The sequence below is a fragment of the Eschrichtius robustus genome, chromosome 12 (genome assembly GCF_028021215.1).
Source record: "Eschrichtius robustus isolate mEscRob2 chromosome 12, mEscRob2.pri, whole genome shotgun sequence".
Classification (NCBI taxonomy): Eukaryota; Metazoa; Chordata; class Mammalia; order Artiodactyla; family Eschrichtiidae; genus Eschrichtius; species Eschrichtius robustus.
The window spans coordinates 24,623,896-24,643,685 of NC_090835.1; the positions used below are offsets into that span (position 1 = coordinate 24,623,896).

Consider the following 19,790-nt stretch of genomic DNA (forward strand, 5'->3'; position numbering starts at 1 on the left):
CTCCAGTGCCTAAATTGCTGCCCAGCAGGTATTGGGGCCTTAGTGAATAATTCTTGAAAAAAATGAAACATGTAATAATATATGTAATGTATTAATATATATAATTAATTATATGTGTATATAAAATTTGAACTATAATAGTCTACCAACTCATTTCATTCTAATAGTAACATAAACTATATATCTGGTAGCAGTTATTGAGCTTAGCCTTCTAAAAGTCTTATCCCACTCAATACACACAACAAACCTATAGTGTAGGTAGTATTATTATCCTTATTTCACAGGTGAGGAAACTGAGAAATAGCAGAAGCTCAGGAACATGCCCAAGACCACAGCCTGGTGAGCCAGACAGACTATGAATTCATCATTCCCATTCTATATACCTGCTCTACAGCAGTATATGGTACAGTTTATGCTTCTGGAATACCCACCATGTGCTTGACACCAGAGATATAAACATTGTGAAGCACCTCAGTGGCCTTGTCATCGTCTGTCAGGGGAGCCAGAAATGGGAACAAATTAGGATACACTACAAGAGTAGACTGCTGGACACTATACAAGCAGGCTTCTTTACCAGAAAGTCCCACCGTGCTGGGCATAAGCTAACATTTGTAATATAATTGTTCTATGGACAGTTTGCAGCTGTTTATAACACTCAAATTTCAGATAATAGAAAAACGGGGCTTGTTTAAAAATGTGTTTAGCCTGAATGAAGTATGCAACAAGTGTTGAGTTTTTTGATTTAAGAGAATTCTGGATATCCACTGTAAGTGCATGGAAATTCACATGATCAGAGACTGTGCTCTGCCATGAGCACTGGAGCTAACATACATACAGTTGCTTATTTCATTGTTTTAGGGAGAATTAGGGCTAGGGAAAAATCCCTGCTTATTATATTAAAAAAACATTGATCTGAAAGCGCCATAGGTAATGGTGCCTTGCAAAATGAACCCATGTTGATCATATCCCCTAACTTGAATGTAGGAGAAGTCATGAGTTTCGCTCTTTTTTGGTCTCCCCTAACGTTGAACATAGGTTCCTAGTATACACTATGTAATTGCTTCTTGGTTTATTTTCTTTTTTTGTTTTGTGTGTAAACCATATTCCTTCCACACTTTGGGGTGAGGTTGGGCTAAATTGATAGGTCTCCCGCCCAGCACCTGAGCTGGGTGACTTAAATATTCTAGAGGCTCTGTGTTATTTCATAAGAAGAATCGTTATATTTATTAGTCTTTGATGAGATTAATTCAGGGGGAGAATTTTCTAGCAAATGCATTGTCCTTTTTCTCCCATCAGAACTTATGGGTGGCCTCTTTTTGCCAAACATATTAATTACATGGAGAGCAGCAACATTTTAATCCCTGGGAGGTATCCAGCCACAGATCTTGGGCAATTGAATTTCTCTAGTGATGTGTTTATGCAGTGGCTGTCATTTTCTTCAAAGGGCTTATTACATTGGAAGTTGCCAGATGTGTTGAGGAACACAAGAATTTTGAGGCCTATGATAAAAATATAAACCCCTTAGGCTCTGAGCTTAAGGTGGATGTCTTTTTTAGAACTTACTGGATCCCTAAAAGCTGCTGATTGTGAATGTCACCTGTATAAAATCCAGTTCACCCTTTTCATTCAGTGCGTTTTTTTAAGTGATAAAAATCTCCCTGGGTTGCCTTGCTGTGCTTGGTTTTCTCTTTCTTGCATTTGAGGGGCCCGGGCATCAGAGGATGGAAGTGAGGATACTTTTCTGCTAGAAAGAAGTTGTCTTTACCAGGTCCCTGTCTCAGTAGGTGGGTCTGTCAGTTTAGGTACTCCAGCTGACTGAACAGGTTATTTTAATTACACCTGGATGGGGTGCTTCCTGTTTCAGTGGACTGATGATTTCTTGTGCCTTTGTCTTGTCTGCTGCAGGCACAACCCGGTCTCCCAGAGAAGGAGAGGTGCCTGGCGTGGACTACAGCTTTCTGACTGTGAAGGAGTTCTTGGACCTAGAGCGGAGCGGGACTCTTCTAGAAGTCGGCACCTACGAAGGTGAGCTGATGTGTATGGCAGCAGTGAGGACACCTGTCTGCTGGGTCCTGCAGAGGATCCAGGGCCATCCAGGCAAAGATTCTGTGGACTAGTGAAGTCTGAACATCTCTAGGAGACTGCAGTTCACCTGAAGGGGAATAATAATAATAAAATATATGGAATATGGAATAAGGCTTTGTGGAGCGCTTTAAAAATAATTGGGTTTTTTTTTTTCACTCGAGGAGTTTTCTCTAATTTATTGATTTAAACATGTGCGCGCATGTGTGTGTGTGTGCATGTGTGTGTGTGTTTAATATGGGCATGTACGGTATAAGAAAGAAGAGGAAGAAGAATCATAGTCAGTCATAAAATATGACCTTATTGGTAGTGGTGTCTTAATCTCAAGGGACTGGAATGTCATTTTTTACCACCAATTGCTATTTAATGTATTTTTTGAGTAGATGATACATTTACATGGTTCCTAAAGCAGAATATTTCAGAAGTATTCGATAAGTAAGCTCTTTCCTAGATCTGTCTTCCACCTGCCTAATTTCCATTTCTCCTTTCCCCAGATATTACAACCGCTGTTACTCGTTTCTGATTTCCCTTCTGAAACTGTTTAATGTTAATACAAACACATGTGCAAGTGTACACATACTCATATGTGTTTCATATGTGTGTTCTCATTTCTTCCCTGTCTTATACAGAAGGTAGTATACACTACATGCTGTTTGGCACTTTGCTCTTTTATATAACAGTATGTCGTACAGGTCTTCGCAGTTCAGTAATAGAGCACTTCTTGTTTTCTTTTTTAAGTGGCTGTGTAATCTCTTCAAATAGGTGGACCATAATTTATTTAACGTGGTCCCTTTGGATAAACATTTTTAATATTTCAAAATACAACTGTGTTGAATAACATGGATATAAATCATTTCACACAGGTGAAAATCTGTAGGATGAGATCCTACAAATCAGATTGCAAGCTCAAAGCCAAATGTAGGGGGGAAATTAAACTTATCTTTTCTGAAAACAATATTATAGCTTGATTGCTCTGTTGAGTGTTATTATTTGAGACAGAAGGGCATACTATGATACTATTAATAGTAAGTAGGTCAAGTTATTATATTATGTGTACTTTTTCTAAACTCAAAATTTGGACTTATTGGGCTTCCCTGGTGGCGCAGTGGTTGAGAATCTGCCTGCTAATGCAGGGGACACGGGTTCGAGCCCTGGTCTGGGAAGATCCCACATGCCACAGAGCAACTGGGCCCGTGAGCCACAATTACTGAGCCTGCGCGTCTGGAGCCTGTGCTCCGCAACAAGAGAGGCCACGATAGTGTAAGGCCCGCGCACCGCGATGAAGAGCGGCCCCCGCTTGCCGCAACTAGAGAAAGCCCTCGCACAGAAACGAAGACCCAACACAGACAAAAATAAATAATAAAATTAAATTAAATTAAAAAAAAAAGATAGCATCATGTAATGGCAATTCTATAAATCTGGATTTAAAAAAAATATATTTGGACTTATTGGACGATCCCAGTGGCATTTTCAAGATGAGACTTAAAAACAAAGGATGAATATGAAATAGGCTGTTGTTTTATTAGGGGTATTATAACTTTGATATGATAATTGCCCTGTTCCAGGCAGTGGCTAATAATTAAGTAATGATCATAAATATTAGGGATGCTGATTCTGGTTTGATATTTTTTGCAGGGGGACAGGGAAGAACGTTATCTTTGTACCTACTGTTTATTTTCAAATTGTGAATATACATTTAACATTGGTTAGGTATTAATCAAATTCCTGTATTGTGAATTCAGGAAGATTTACTTTGAGTATTGCTGATTATCAATTGTCGTAGTTTCCTTGAGGTGTTGGGATGTGACTGGTGGTTGGTGGGCTGGGAGGGCATCTGAGAATGCCCGAGGCAAGAATGATTTATTAAGGTCTAGGAGTGAGGGGAGGGAAGGGATGGGGGCCTGAGTGGAGGTACCAAGAGCTTCTTCAATGTGTTGTTTTGTAAATGTGAATCCAGTTAAAAATTCAAGTGGCTAAGAATAGAGCAAGTGTGGATCCTCTTTGGTTTAAGAAAGTGAATTGTCTTATCTGAAATCAGTTATTATGCCCATCAGGGGAGCTTGTGCCCCTAATATAAAAAACATCCATTTGCCTTTTTGGAGAGGTTAAATGTGGGAGTGGTTGTGAAATGCCAAAGAGTACTGGGTTGAAAAAGAAAAGTATGTGGTTAGACAACAGTTTGTCTGGGACAAAAAAGAAAATCAACTCATTTTATTGAGGTGGTTATGTTACAAGTGTTACATAGGTGGAGCCACTTTATTTTCCCAATAATTTGATCACTTTGACAGAGGTAGCTATTATCCCTGACTTTTTAGATGGGGATGCTGAGGCCAGGTATCATTTAGGAACTTTCTCAAGGTTGTGCAGCTGGTTCTAGAAGGCAAGAGCCAGGAAACAAACACAGTTGTTGGACTTTCAGATTCCATGCACTTTCTGGAAAACCCCAGAAGATCCTGGATGTAACTAAAAAGTTGTAAAAATAGCTCATTGGTACTTTCACCCAACTTCCTGGTGGGTAGCAACAGGAAAAAGTTTTTCAGAAAATGTCTTATCATCCTTCCACAAAACCATCTTTCTGTGAATGTCGCTCAGTTATTTTTGAGTTGAAATTCTCTTTTGCCACATATGAATCCACTCCATTTTTCAGCCATTTGACTGTGTTCTTCAGCCTTTTGACCTTTTAGCTGTATGATTTCCCTGTCATATGAGACAGCTCATAGTTTTTTGGAAGCAACTGGAATGTATTGTGTTGACTCTCATAAGCTGAAAGCAAAATGGAATTTTTATGAAATGCTGGATACTGTCACAGGAATAGGGCAGGATAGATCTTCAAGAGCTTTCTCTGTCTTTGCTCCCCCTGGACTAGCCCCTCGATGGCGGCTCTGTCTATTGGACAGTAGCAAGCGTGCAGGCTGGGCTGTGGCCCTGCCAGAGTTTGAGTCTCAGGCCCTCTGTTGTTGAGCTGTGTGCCCTCCAGCAAGTTGCTTAATGCTCCATGTCTTCATTTTCCCTTCGGTAGAATGAGGATAATAATAGTGCTTTCTCATAGGTAGGATTAAATGAGACAATAATTGGAAAGGGCTGAGCACAGCATCTGACACATGTAAGCTCTCCATCAGCCTGTTAGCTCTTATATTTACACACACGACCGGTCTGAAATTGCCACCCTGGTGGATGGGTTCCCTCCCCCTTCTCCTAGTCAGTAAACCAGTGGATTTACCAGTAAAATATCTTTATTTACTTCCCAGGTACTCACTGTCTGTTTGCCCTGCTCACATTTTTTTTCCTCTTGGCCTGTCCTGGTTCCAAAGAGGAAGACACCACAACACAAATCACTCTTCACAGCAAGACTTTTAAACAGTTTTAAGGAAAAGTCATGAATGTACATGATGGAATTCTTTCTAGAGTAAAGAACTTAAGTATATTTAAGTCTAAATTGATTCTCCTCCTTCTCCTAGGAAACCGCTGTTAAAGGGTCTAGTGCAAAGATTCAGAAAACTTAGACATAATCGGCATAAACATATGTATACCTGTTTATTTCACTGCATTCTTGTCCATTGTACTTAACACATCTTGGAGGTGTGTTAAGTGCACAGTCCCACCTCATTCTTTATAAATGCTGCAGCATATCCCATTGTATGAATATATGTAGTTTATTTATCGAGTCCCCTGCAGATGGACATTTGGATGCCCGTCTCCCCGCTTTTTTTGGTGTTTTGTAAACAGTGCTGACATGAACATCCCTGTGCAAATATCTCACTCTACTGTTTTGAGTAGATCTATAGAGCAGGTTCCTGACAGTGCTGTTTTAAAGCCAGCCCTTCTGAGCCCACACAGTTCATTTCAACATTGTCCCCAGGCGCAGGGTGTGACGTACAGGGCAGAAGACCAAAGCAGCTCTGCCTTTGAAGGTGCTTATGTTCTTTAGTTAATTATTTCTGCCAACGTTTGTCCAGTGTACACTACGTGCTGGGTGCTTTTCAAAGCACATTATGTGTACCAACTCACTTAATTACCCAGTAATCCTACAAGCTGGGTACAGTTTATCCCCATTTTACAGAAGAAGAGTATGAGGCCCAGAAATGCCCATTGTCTTTGCTAAGTTCATGGAGTGAGCCCGAGATCGAGCTGGGAATCAAACCCAGGCTGATGTGGCTCTAGGGTCTCTATAGACCCTCAGTCTTGGGAGACAAATTAAATTTAAACAATTTCAAGAGACGTGCTGAATGTTCTGAGAAGGAAACTACAAGGGTGCCCCAGAAGCATCTAGCAAGGGTGCTACATCGAATTTCGCATCAGATTCGGTCCCCTGGAGGAAGTGGCCTTTGACCTGAAGCTCGTCAGAGGATCTCATTAGTTCAGTGTTTCAGCACCAGCCACAAAGCCTGAATTCAGAGAGAGCTAATGCAATGAAGCAAGAAAAGGTCAGAACGCTGGTCCTAGAGATGGAGGAGCAGGGAACCATTTCTTGCTTCCTGTAGAACCAATGCCATCCAGTAGGACTTTCTTCAGTGATGGAAATGTTCAGTATTCTGAGCTGTCCAACATGGCAGCCACTGGCCACATGTGATTTTTGTGACTGAGAAACTGGATTTTAAATTTAATAGTTTAAACTAATTTAGCCTTAAATAGTCATATGTGTCTGATGGCTGCCATATTTTCCAGGGCAGTTCTTTTTTTTTTTTTTTTAGCATCTTTATTGGAGTATAATTATTTTACATTGTTGTGCTGGCTGCTGCTGTATAACAAAGTGAATCAACTCTACGTATATATGTATCCCCAAAACCCCTCCCTCTTGCGTCTCCCTCCCACCCTCCCTATCCCACCCCTCTAGGTGGTAACAAAGCCCCAAGCTGATCTCCCTGTGCTATGTGGCTGCTTTCCACTAGCTATCTGTTTTACATTTGGTAGTGTATATCTGTCCATGCCACTCTCTCACTTTGTCCCAGCTTACCCTTCCCCCACCCCGTGTCCTCAAGTCCATTCTCTACGTCTGTGTCTTTATTCCTGTCCTGCCCCTAGGTACTTCAGAACCTTTTTTTTTTTTAGATTCCATATATGTGTTAGCATACAGTATTTGTTTTTCTCTTTCTGACTTACTTCACCTTGTATGACAGTCTCTAGGTCCATCCACCTCACTACAGATAACTCAATTTCATTTCTTTTTATGGCTGAGTAATATTCCATTGTATATATATGCCACATCTTCTTTATCCACTCATCTGTCGATGGTCACGTAGGTTGCTTCCATGTCCTGGCCATTGTAAATAGTGCTGCCATGAACATTGTGGTACATGACTCTTTTTGAATTACGGTTTTCTCAGGGTATATGCCCAGTAGTGGGATTGCTGGGTCATCTGGTAGTTCTATTCTTAGTTTTTTAAGGAACCTCCATACTGTTCTCCATAGTGGCTGTATCAATTTACATTCCCACCAACAGTGCAAGAGGGTTCCCTTTTCTCCACACCCTCCCTAGCATTTATTGTTTGTAGATTTTTTGATGATGGCCATTCTGACCAGTGTGAGGTGATACCTCATTGTAGTTTTGATTTGCATTTCTCTAATAATTAGTGATGTTGAGCATCTTTTCATGTGCTTCGTGGCCGTCTGTATGTCTTCTTTGGAGAAATGTCTATTTAGGTCTTCTGCCCATTTTTGGATTGAGTTGTTTGTTTTTTGATATTGAGCTGCATGAGCTGCTTGTAAATTTTGCAGATTAATCCTTTGTCAGTTGCTTCATTTGCAAATATTTTCTCCCATTCTGAGGGTTGTCTTTTCGTCTTGTTTATGGTTTCCTGTGCTATGCAAAAGCTTTTAAGTTTCATTAGGTCCCATTTGTTTATTTTTGTTTTTATTTCCATTTCTCTTGGAGGTGGGTCAAAAAGGATCTTGCTGTATTTTCTGTCATAGAGTGTTCTGCCTATGTTTTCCTCTAAGAGTTTTATAATGTCTGGCCTTACATTTAGGTCTTTAATCCATTTTGAGTTTATTTTTGTGTATGGTGTTAGGAAGTGTTCTAATTTCATTCCTTTATATTGTAGCTGTCTAGTTTTCCCAGCACCACTTATTGAAGAGGCTGTCTTTTCTCCATTGTATATTCTTGCCTCCTTTATCAAAGATAAGGTGACGATACGTGGGTGGGTTTATCTCTGTCTTTTCTATCCTGTTCCATTGCTCTATATTTCTGTTTTTGTGCCAGTACCATACTGTCTTGATTACTGTAGCTTTGTAGTATAGTCTGAATTCAGGGAGCCTGATTCCTCCAGCTCCGTTTTTCTTTCTCAGGATTGCTTTGGCTATTTGGGGTCTTTTGTGTTTCCATACAAAGTGTGAAATTTTTTGTTCTAGTTCTGTGAAAAATGCCATTGGTAGTTTGATAAGGATTGCATTGAATCTGTAGATTGCTTTGGGTAGTAAAGTCATTTTCACAATGTTGATTCTTCCAGTCCAAGAACATGGTATATCTCTCCATCTGTTTGTATCATCTTTAATTTCTTTAATCAGTATCTTATAGTTTTCTGCATACAGGTCTTTTGTCTCCTTAGGTAGGTTTACTCCTAGGTATTTCATTCTTTTTGTTGCAGTGGTAAATGGGAGTGTTTCCTTAATTTCTCTTTCAGATTTTTCATCATTAGTGTATAAGAATGCAAGAGATTTCTGTGCATTAATTTTGTATCCTGCTACTTTAGCAAATTCATTGATTAGCTCTAGTAGTTTTCTGGTAGCATCTTTAGGATTCCTTATGTATAGTATCATGTCATCTGCAAACAGTGACAGTTTTACTTCTTCTCTTCCGATTTGGATTCCTTTTATTTCTTTTTCGTCTCTGATTACTGTGACTAAAACTTCCAAAACTATGTTGAATAATAGTGGTGAGAGTGGCCAGTCTTGTCTTGTTCCTGATCGTAGTAGAAATGGTTTCAGTTTTTCACCATTGAGAATGATGTTGGCTGTGGGTTTGTCATATATGGCTTTTATTATGTTGAGGTAAGTTCCCTCTCTGCCCACTTTCTGGAGAGTTTTTATCATAAATGGGTGTTGAATTTTGTCAAAAGCTTTTTCTGTATCAATTGAGATGATCATATGATTTTTATCCTTCAGTTTGTTAATATGGTGTATCATATTGATTGATCTGCGTATATGGAAGAATGAAAGCTCCTGCAAGGACGGGTGAGGACCTACTCAAGAAGATCCTTCCCTCCTCGCTCATCTGATTTCAGAGAGCTAAGCGCATCTTTTAAGAGTTAAGCTCCTTTAGAAAAGCGTAATTTTGAATCCTGCCAAAGAGGATGTTACTACAGAGGAGAGGCAATCTTCTTTATGTACATTCCGTGACATACGATAGGGCAGACAAGTAGAGTGAACCAATAAAACCTCAAGATCTGATAACCTTCCAAATATTCTTTCAGGTCCAATATTTGTTTGGGGTTTAGAATTGCCGGGTTGTAAAATTTTAAAGCTGGAAAGGCAGTAGAGCTCATCACTTCAGAAGACAGAACTGAGATCCAGAGAGAGAATGGTCTAAGATGGGGTCCCCAACCCCCTGGCTGCAGACCGGTATGGGTCCGCGGCCTGTTAGGAACTGGGCTGCACAGCAGGAGGTGAGTGGTGGGCGAGCAAGTGAAGCTTCATCTGCCACTCCCCATTGCTCGCATTACCGCATGAACCATTCACCCCACCCCCATCCGTGGAAAAATTTTCTTCCACAAAACCGGTCCCTGCTGCCAAAAAGGTTGGGGACTGCTGGTCTAAGACACCAAAGAGAAATGGGGACAAAACCCGGCCAAATGCCCCTCACTCAGGTCACGTCCCAGGCAGGACTGGGATGCCAGTCTTTCCTGAGTCTGCTGCCTGGAAATGGATACTTTTCTTGTAGAGTCTCTTACTAGTTTGTACATTCATTCATTTATTCATTAAAGATAAAATACTGAACAAAACCAGACATGAGCATTGCCCTTATGGGTCTTATAGTCTAGTTCATGAGACACATTATTCAAACAATCTCAGAAATAAATATACATTTGTATGTATGTTACAGGTATCAGGATATTTAAAGGAGACCATATGATGGGGAGATTTGATGTCTTTGGGGTTGGGAAATGCTTCCCATGGAGAAGCATTATAGTATTGAAATGAGCTCTGGTGGTTGAGCTGGAGTTAGGTTGCTAGATTTAGCAAATAAAAATACAGAATACCAGTCTTGCATTTTATCTGGCAGCCCTACATGGAGTTAGCTTTAGACTGCGTTGGTAGTGGTGGTGATAAGTTGACTGAATCTTGAGATATATGTGTGATTGTGGGGGGGGGGGTATGCTCTTTTATCAGTATAGGTATCTTAGAAAATACTGTAATTTTTAGAGGAGTTACACATTATTTTATCAACAGTATGAAATGTTTATGTGGACTTGGTTATCATAAGAAGGAAGTAGAAGATTCAGGTGATGATATTCCTCCTAGGATGACTCCTAGTTTCTGTCTTAGAAAACTGGGTAGATGCTGGCACCGTTTGCTGAGATAAGAAGCGCTGGAAAAGGCCAGGTTTGGTGTGTGTGGTGGGGGGAGTGGGGTCAGGGGTTCCATGATGAAATTTTCCATCCCCTGCAGCTATAATGCCTGGTATATGATGCGTACCCTCGAACAGAGTAGAGGCCCTTCCTCACTGTGTAAGGAACCTAACTATTGCCCCTCACATGGTATAAAAGTTGTGAGTGGAGCTCATAATTGGTCTTGGCTCTGCAATTTGAACCAACTTCTCATTCTGTCACTGGATGCAATCAACATCAAGGCAAGTCAAAGAAGACAAGACTAAATGTGTCTTTCCTCCTTGGCCCAACTTCCTAATTGTGACACTGAGCTAACGTATTTGATAAAGCTCTTGAAATAAATCAGCAGCACCATCTCCTTTTTGCCTTGCTTTCCTTTTATTTTTTCCTGTTGACATTTGTGCTCAGTAAGACAGGTTGCTGCCTCAGCCAGCCCTTGGGGCTTCTCCGGGAGAGAGTTTACAAGGGCTGAACTATTCAGTGGGGTGGTTCCAAACATGCCTGTTTTACAAATGCCTCTGGGTAGAAGAGGCTGATTATACACTTTGAGCTTGCAAAGATTGCCCCTCAGCATGGAAGTGCGGTGCCAGTGTGACATTTCCAATTGGAGTTATGGGTTGCATATCTCTGCATGTTAATTACGAAGGGGGGGTGTCAGCCTTCAATAATGGTACTATTCTGCTTCCTAGAAGGTCTACAAAAAGGCAGCTGCCAAGGGTCTACTTTGAGGGGACACGGAGATAAAGCAGGGGTGAAGAGAGTTCTTGTTTGTCATTGAGGAAGACGAGACCATCTGGAGTCCTGTTCTTTGGCAGGCCTCAGCAGCCTTCTGTTGGGATAAGCTCTGTTGGCAAACTCCACCATGCAGTGTTCTCTGTTGATAACGAAAGAACCAAAGAAAATCTGTGTGACAATTGTCCGTTCCTCTGCCTGTGAAGACGAGGAGGCTGAGGCCAGGGATGTTTCCCTTAATTTTCTGCTCAGAGATCCCCAGCAACTCCTGGAGTCGAGAGCATAGATGATTGGGACAGATCCATGTTTAAATGCCAGTCATCACTTATGCATTGTGTGAATCTCAATTTCTTCATCTGAAAATGGGAATATTGATGGTTTTTTTTTTTTTTTTCTGTAGGATTGTTAAAGGTTAGAATTAGTGAATGTGTGGCTAGTGACCTGGTAGGTGCACAATAAAGGTAACTTTTTGTTAATGTTGTTCTTTATTTTTTTATAAATTTATTGGTTTATTATTTATTTATGGCTGAGTTGGCTTTTTGTTGCTGCACGCGGGCTTTCTCTAGTTGCGGCAAGTGGGGCTACTCTTCGTTGTGATGCACGGGCTTCTCATTGCGGTGGCTTCTCTTGTTGCGGAGCATGGGCTCTAGGCACTCGGGCTTCAGTAGTTGCGGCGTGTGGGCTTCAGTAGTTGTGGCTCGTGGGCTCTAGAGCACAGGCTCAGTAGTTGTGCTGCACAGGCTTAATTGCTCCGTGGCATGTGGGATCTTCCCGGACCAGGGCTCGAACCCGTGTCGCCTGCATTGACAGGTGGATTCTTAACGCTGCACCACCAGGCAAGCCCTAATGTTGTTCTTTAAATACATACTTTGATAACAATGCCATCTTTTACATCGTAGAGCTGTTACCTGCTCACAGCATCAGGTGCAATTTGAAACACTGGGGTTTATTACATGCTAATATTGTGCCAGCACAATGCTGAGTGCTTTGTACACGTGGTCTGTTGACATCTATCTCTGTTAGGTGGATACTAGTCTTTACACCATGAGAACTGAGGCTGGAAAGAGAGAGGTCCTTTACCTTAGGGTGACAAAGCTATTAACTTATTTTGCCCTTTTTTGGTCTTAAATTCAAAGGTAAATGGCACTGGCAAGAACAAACCTCTAATTATAGGACATGGGCTTACTGTCCTTCTGTGCATGCACATCATAGATTTGTAGGGTGGAGCAGGTCGGAAAAGGAAGAGTAAAAAGAAAGTGATGGGAGCCTGGCCACCTCAGGACGTGTGTGTTGGCTAACACGGGGACTATCGGATGGTCAGGTTCGTGTCTCTTAGAAATGATGCAGGGAGTCTCTTGTGCATACTCTCTGTAAGGTTTGTGTTTCTCCCATGGCTAGGCTTGGTCTGATGGTGACCAAAGTGGAAATGATTGATAAGGTGGAGAGTTTCCCGGAAGGGCGGGGTTTTGAATTTAAGTGCCTGGGCGTCCAGGTAGGTGGAGTGAGAGAGTATATAGGGCTGGTAGAGGCAGTGCTGGTGGTAACTGTGGCAGATGGGGGAGTGCATGAGCCATCTTGCCCTTGGTTGCATGGAAAGACAACGTGGGATCATGGCATGACCCCATCAGCCAAAAGTGCAGGGTCCAAAACCAGATTCACCCAAAATCAATTCACTGAAAGACCAGTCTGTGAATTATAGAGGATTTTTGAAGTTTAAGGTTTTCTTCTATCCCTCCCGTGTGCATGCCCCTTTATCTGCCCAGACCTTTGCATTGCAACAGCCTTAGGGCACTCTTCTAGATTGGGGCCCAGATGTTTGTCTGGCAAGGGCTGGGCAGACCAAGGGTAGGAGCCAAAACCTTTGTGCAGAAATCCTTAATTCAGTGAGTGTGTTCCTGGTGAATTTGGTCACACACTTGTCACCAACATTGCCTATAAAAGACAAATCCAAAGAACCAGACCTTACAAGTTTGTCAAGCAGCACCTCCCAGTATATCCAGATTTTAATCAGAAATATTCAGTTTTTAAATGTTGGTCACTGATTCAGATGATTTTTAAAAATATATCTGCAAAGGAAAGTTGAACCCTCTGCCCTTAGAAAACCACGAGATAGAAGCTTTTCTGTAAAGGTTGTAGGCAATACGGGAAATTAGAAATGCTGGAGAAGTTTGAATAATTACACCGTCTCATACTTATAATACCTTATAGTTTACAGGATACCTTCAAGAATGTTACATCATTTGATTTTCATGATAATCCTGTGATGTTGTTAGAGCTCATGCTACCATTCGCATTTCACAGAGAAAGTGAGACTGAGAGTAAATAACTTGCCCAAGGTTATTTGGTCATTGGCATTGCTTGTTCCTTTACATCAGTAAAGGAATGGTACTCAGTTACCATGTGTCAAGCACTTCAGACACATTGTCTCATTAATCCTCCCAACAAGGTGTAAGGAACCTCATTTTAAAGATTAGAAACATACACTATTAACATTAAGTAGCATTTATCAAGCCTCCCTGTAGTGAAGCCTTTTATGTGTGCTAAAGGTATGAAATGGACTGTCTCATTGTATTCTCATAATAGGCGCTCTAGGTAGAAACTCGGTATTCTTAAAATTCCCAATTTTACAGAAGAGGATGAAGATTTTTTTTTAAAATGGTTAAATGACTTGGCCAGGGTTATATAACCAATTAGCAGTGAAGTTGGCATTTGAATCCCAGGCTGTGCTCTTCCAAGATCTTTGTCACTGCCATGTGCCGAGCACTGCCAATGCCTATACATTAGATTAACCCAAATGAAATTGCTGATATTCGGCAGTTTGTCTTTTACAACAGCAATTATGTACTGTTCAACCTAATAATATGTACTTTATCTGTCTCCAATTGATCTTAAAGCTAATTTCCAGAAACAGGAAACAATGATGAATAAGTGGGTTGTTTGGGGGGAGTTTGTAATTGCATTGAGAAATCTGCTAATCATTTATTAACCTCAGAAAGACCCTGAACTTGACAACTGAGGAAAATCCACACATATTTGTCAAATTTAACCAGAACTTTTCTTTTTCACACATTTATTTCTGTCATAAACTGAGGATGCCTAAGTTTTAATTGATTTTTAAATGACAGTAGTTTCATGAACATTGCCTTGGCTTAATGGCACTGAAAATGAGTGATAATGATTGCAAAATTGTAACTATAAAATTATGAATAAAGGGTCCTATCTTTTAGTCACATCTTTCAGTGTAAGATTCTTATTTGCAGACATTGGTCTTACTTTAACCTCTAACTCAAAAATGTACATGATGTTTTGGTATAATAGTGATCATAAGGAATTAGAATTGATTCGTTAGAGGTTTGTCTCTATCTTTTGTCCACGGTGAAGATTACTGTGTAAATAGTTAGCTGTTTTACTTACCTAAACCTCACTAACGGTCTTCAGTTCATGAAAATAGTCAACGCTGCAGCTGTGTTCCAACTTCATCAAAGGTACGGTTCATCCTTTGGTTGTAACCTCTTTAGAAATGCGGGTTGAGTCTTGGTCCATACATGTGTTCATTCTTCCCTGTGCTTGTGTTACTCCCTAAAAACACACATGGATGCCTTTTCTTCAAGCTGGTTCTGTTCAATCCCTATACCTTTAAGTTGGAAACCTGAAAGAAGTTTTTTGAAGAGGTTGAAGTATTACCTTCTGTGAAGGAACTGTAATGATTGAATTGAATACAAGCCACCAGAATGCACTTATCAGGTTTCTATTTGGTTTCCTTCAAATTGAAACATGGTGCCCGGTAGTCTACTACTGCTCTTTTTAATATGCATTTTCAGGGTTCCCCTGCTGAAACACGCTGTTTACACCACTCTCAAAGAAAGTGGGTGCATATACTCATAAATTTGGTGATTCATAAAATATTTTAGAGAAATAGTGTTAAGAAAGAAATTTTTAATTATAAAGATAAATTTAATGGATATAAATTCTTTATCACCTATGTGTCTCATGCTAAGCAGCATACTACTGTCTCCCTTTCTTTTTGTGCTTGTATAATAAAATGTGTATTTTATATAATTATGTGCTGAGGTTAGACAATGTGGTAAGATTCTTGGGAAGAAACTGTGTACAGGATTTGTTATTATTTACAAATTCTACTTTACTAAGCATAGAATTACAAACGTTACTTAGGCTTTTTTTTTTGGCTGCGCTGGGTCTTTGTTGCGACGCGTGGGCCCTTCTCGTTGGTGGTGCACGGGCTTCTCTCTAGTTGCGGCACGCAGGCTTAGTTGCCCCGAGTCATGTGGGCTCTTAGTTCCCTGACCAGGGATAGAACCCGCATCCCCTTCTTTGGAAGGCAGATTCTTAACCACTGGACCCCCAGGGAAGTCCCTACTTACAATTTTTCGAAGGGCTCAATATGATCTATCTTCCTGGCCTTACTCCTTTGATGTGAGAGGGTGAATGGATCAATGGCATTCTGATGTTGATGTTTTTTTATCATGTAGTCACTGAATATTATTGATTATAAGCTGTATTTTTCAAACTTTGGCCATTCATGACTCACCTTCATGATTTTGTCTATATCTTAACATAGTATCTTTTATTTACTTGAAGTTTTCTTTAAAAGAACTCAATTTTTACCTTAGGTGTTCAAAAGGAAGCTCATCGCTACCATTGCTATTATTTACTCAATTAATTTCTTATTAAATATAGCTGCTTTTTTAAACTTCAGGTTTAACTGCAAGTTTAAAAAAGTCAATTTTATAAAGTATTGTTTTATCACTTAAGTTTTAGAAGTAAATCTTATATTTTACTACCATCACTTACTAGTTAGATTTTTCTACTGCACATTAAAAATATACACATATTAAAATAAAAATTAAAATGTAAAAACCCATCCAGGTACCACTCAGAGTCACTTAGCACACACGACAGTCAGACCTGAGGCAAACTCTGGGAGAAGTGGCTAAAAGTGAAAATGGGCACTTACTAAACGAGTGACCCATGAGGGGTGCCACTGTGCCACTGTCGACACAAGAGTTTCCTGTTAAAACCGGGTGAGGATTTGTTCCAACCACACATGACCTGGAGAGTCAGGCCTGCCATTCAGTTAAAGAGGCGCCACGTGGTGTTCACTTTCTTTTTAAAAAAATATTGCCCTGGTTCCCTCTTGAGGAGTCCCCTTATTAATGGAGGGTGACCTCAACTTTGTTGGCCTGTAAGGGGCCGGCAGTAATGAATTTGTTATTTTGTGAGCCACTCTCTCTAAATTGGATTCCGCATTATGCTGGTGCATATATGTAAAAAGGTGAGCGATTGAAATTCAGATGTAATGAGGATGAAGCCCTGCCATTCAGCACAGACGCCTTTGTTTTTAGCCCTAGTAGGTTCTTTGCCCCATCACAATGCAGCTTGCCTCCTGGCTTCCGAAATCACCATGTCTAACTGGGTAGGACCGACATGTTTTCTAACCCATTCCAGAAATGAAATGCAGTTTGTTCTGGTTTTCTAGTTAAAAAAAAAAAATATTTTTTTTTTTAATGGGCTAATAAGAGATTTGGATTTGCAGTCTTGAGAATAACAAAGTATTCTTTCTGAAACATGCAAATGTGTCTCTCCATCACCCAGGAAACTATTATGGGACACCCAAACCTCCTAGCCAGCCACTCAGTGGGAAAGTGATCACGACGGATGCCTTGCAAAGCCTTCATTCTGGCTCCAAGCAGTCAACCCCAAAGCGAACCAAGTCCTACAATGATATGCAAAATGCTGGCATAGTCCACGCGGAGAATGAGGAAGAGGATGGTGCTCCTGAAATGAACAGCAGCTTTACAGGTAAAGACCAGGCGATGTTCCGCCTCGGTGGACTTAGGGAAAGAGCGCTGGGGGAGGCTTTTGTGAAGAGTCACAAGAAGGGTTCTATTTTCAGGAGGAATTTGGAAGGATCGCCAAAATTCAAACTCTGACCACACGGTGCTTGGGGAAGAAGAGATGGTCTTTTCCCTGGTCTGTTGTTCATGCTTCTTGGCAAGAGTATTTTAACCTCACCCAGCTGTCTTAAAGGGGCAGGAGGGCAGTGTTCGTAGAAGGAGATCAAGAATAATCAGCATCCTTTCTTTCTCTTCAAAATGATATCTATAAGAATCTGTTTTGTTCATTTATTACTTAGTCTTGGCATTGCCCCATAACTATGGCTGATTGCTTGTAAAGACAAACAGGAGAATTTGTTTAATAGTTTAATATCACTTGATGCTGTAGGAAGGCTAGCAGCCTCCTTTTTTCTCATACCCTTGCAAGTAGAGATACAGTGGAAATAAATCATGTGTTAACTTATGCAAATTGTACCATATTCCCTAAGAGGGAAAAGAGGAAAAAGTAATAAATACTATAAGATTATATACTGCATATGTATTTTATATTATATAGCATATATTACTCATTGCATTATATTTTTATATATGCATTCAGGGCTATCTACGCCCAAGCTTATGTAGGCTCTATTTTATGAGGGGATCTTCAAGGACAAGTCCTCTGGATAAGGATGCACAGGTTAGGAATTGCACGTTCCCTGGAGGCACCGTTCACAGAGGCTGTGATACATGTTCTTTGGGTTAGTGCAGTGACCCAGAACTGTTCAGTAATATCTTTGACTCTTTGGGGGTTTGACCTTATATAGTAACGCAAAACATCGCAGCTGAGTAAGACATGAGTTACTCCAGTCGATAATGTTGTGACTTCGAAGACCGCTGGTTTTTTCTGTTTTTCCTATACTTGTTTTCTTTGATATTTTAGAGTTACAGCTCCGTATTTTCCTCCTTGTGCTACCAAGTCTACTAGAATATATAGAAAAAAGTTTGTGTTAGTTGAATGCTTTCTCCTGCCTGTGTGGGCCTTTCTGAAGCCTAAAATTTTTCAAGGCAACAATTAAAAAAACATTTCGATGGCTTATCATCGTAACAGTGGCCCAACCCTTCCACAAGAAGCACTAGGGAAAGGAGGAGTCCTGGCTTGCTGTCCTAGCTTTGTTCATGGTAGCTGTCTTATTATGAACATAGTCTCTAACTGCTCTCATCTGTAAAATGACTGGTTAGGATTAAATCACATCTAGGTTCCCCCTTCCAGCTCTAAGAATCAGAGTCCATGAGAATTTCCATTTTCTCAATTAGAATGGATTAGGCCAAGTGGCTGACCTACAGTTGCAATATCTGGAATAAATTTACCCATTGCTACATATTTGTTTATTGAAATCAGTTAATTTCATCCACTTCAAAATATTTTATCCATTTATAGTAGTCCTCACCGAAATGAAAGCAGATTATGAAAAAAAAGTCAATACTTCCTTGAAAAAGAAATAGCCATTATTTTAATGTCTTGATCTTCCAACAAATAAGGATAGCAAATTATGATATAACCCAAAAATATAGATGTGGGCACAGAAATAGAAAGACCTTGGGGGTAACATGCATCGAAACCGTTCTGCCAAGCTGACTGGATGGTCCCCAAGAAGCTTGGATGCCTTTATTTGTCCTCCATTAACTAAGTAGATTTCTCGGTACAAAGCAAGAACAGAGTAGGGATAGTTGAGTGTAGGTCTTGATGCTTTTCCAATTTCTAACCACTGTAAATCTCTGTCTGTAGAAGCCAGGCCTCAGAAAATCTGACCTCATAACATCCCTACTTGAATTCCTGGTGTTGGAAAACAAAAAACAAAAAAACACCTGGGCCCGGGTCATCATTGCTAAAGGCAGTCTGATCATTAGTTTCTGCACAAAAAAAGAAAGCCAAGTGGCGCCTGATGGGATGCATGGAGAGAGACTTGATTTTGAGATACACAAGTGATGCGGCATCTTCAATACGGAAGGGATATTTTGAATAAATGCCTCCTCACTTACCAAACTACAAGTATGACAGCTGACAACATGTCATACACTGACTCATATGAATTCTTGCAAATAATTGAGACTACCCAGTCTGCGGTATGTGTATCAAGCTAGCTGTGTCAAAGCATCTTGCGCTCCTAACCTCTTTAAGTGGCAATCCACCAGCTGCTTCGAGCACAGAGTGGCAGTACCGTAATGAAGTCTTGGCTCCTGGTTGAGCCGATTGTGATAGAGGCATGAGTGTCAGATTCAAATGTACAAACACTATGGAGCTATTTAAAATGATATTTAGCAAGATATTTTTGATAACAGGCTCTTGGTACAATCTCAGCTGACTTCTGCTTGGGTCTTTTGAAGGGGGCACAAAATGTCTAAATAACATGCCTAAATAACATTAGCACTATCTACTGGTAAAAAGAGCAGGGAGTTTAAGGCCAGGAGCATCCTGGGGAGGTTGCTTCTTCCTTCCTTCCTTCCTTCCTTCCTTCCTTCCTTCCTTCCTTCCTTCCTTCCTTCCTTCCTTCCTTTCTGCAACCAAAGATGGAGGCAGGAGCTGAGTAATGAGCAG

The 19,790-nt window shown here is 40.5% G+C and overlaps 1 protein-coding gene across 8 annotated transcripts in view; it reads left to right on the forward strand.

The window, feature by feature from the left end:
• MAGI1 (membrane associated guanylate kinase, WW and PDZ domain containing 1) overlaps positions 1 to 19,790 on the forward strand; it is a 618,481-nt gene that overhangs the window by 480,027 nt on the left and 118,664 nt on the right. For all 8 annotated transcript variants that reach the window (XM_068557284.1, XM_068557286.1, XM_068557287.1 and 5 more), the window contains exons 3-4: positions 1,906 to 2,025; positions 16,971 to 17,177. In XM_068557284.1, coding sequence (XP_068413385.1) covers positions 1,906 to 2,025; positions 16,971 to 17,177 — 327 coding nt within the window. The remainder of the gene's footprint in view (positions 1 to 1,905; positions 2,026 to 16,970; positions 17,178 to 19,790) is intronic.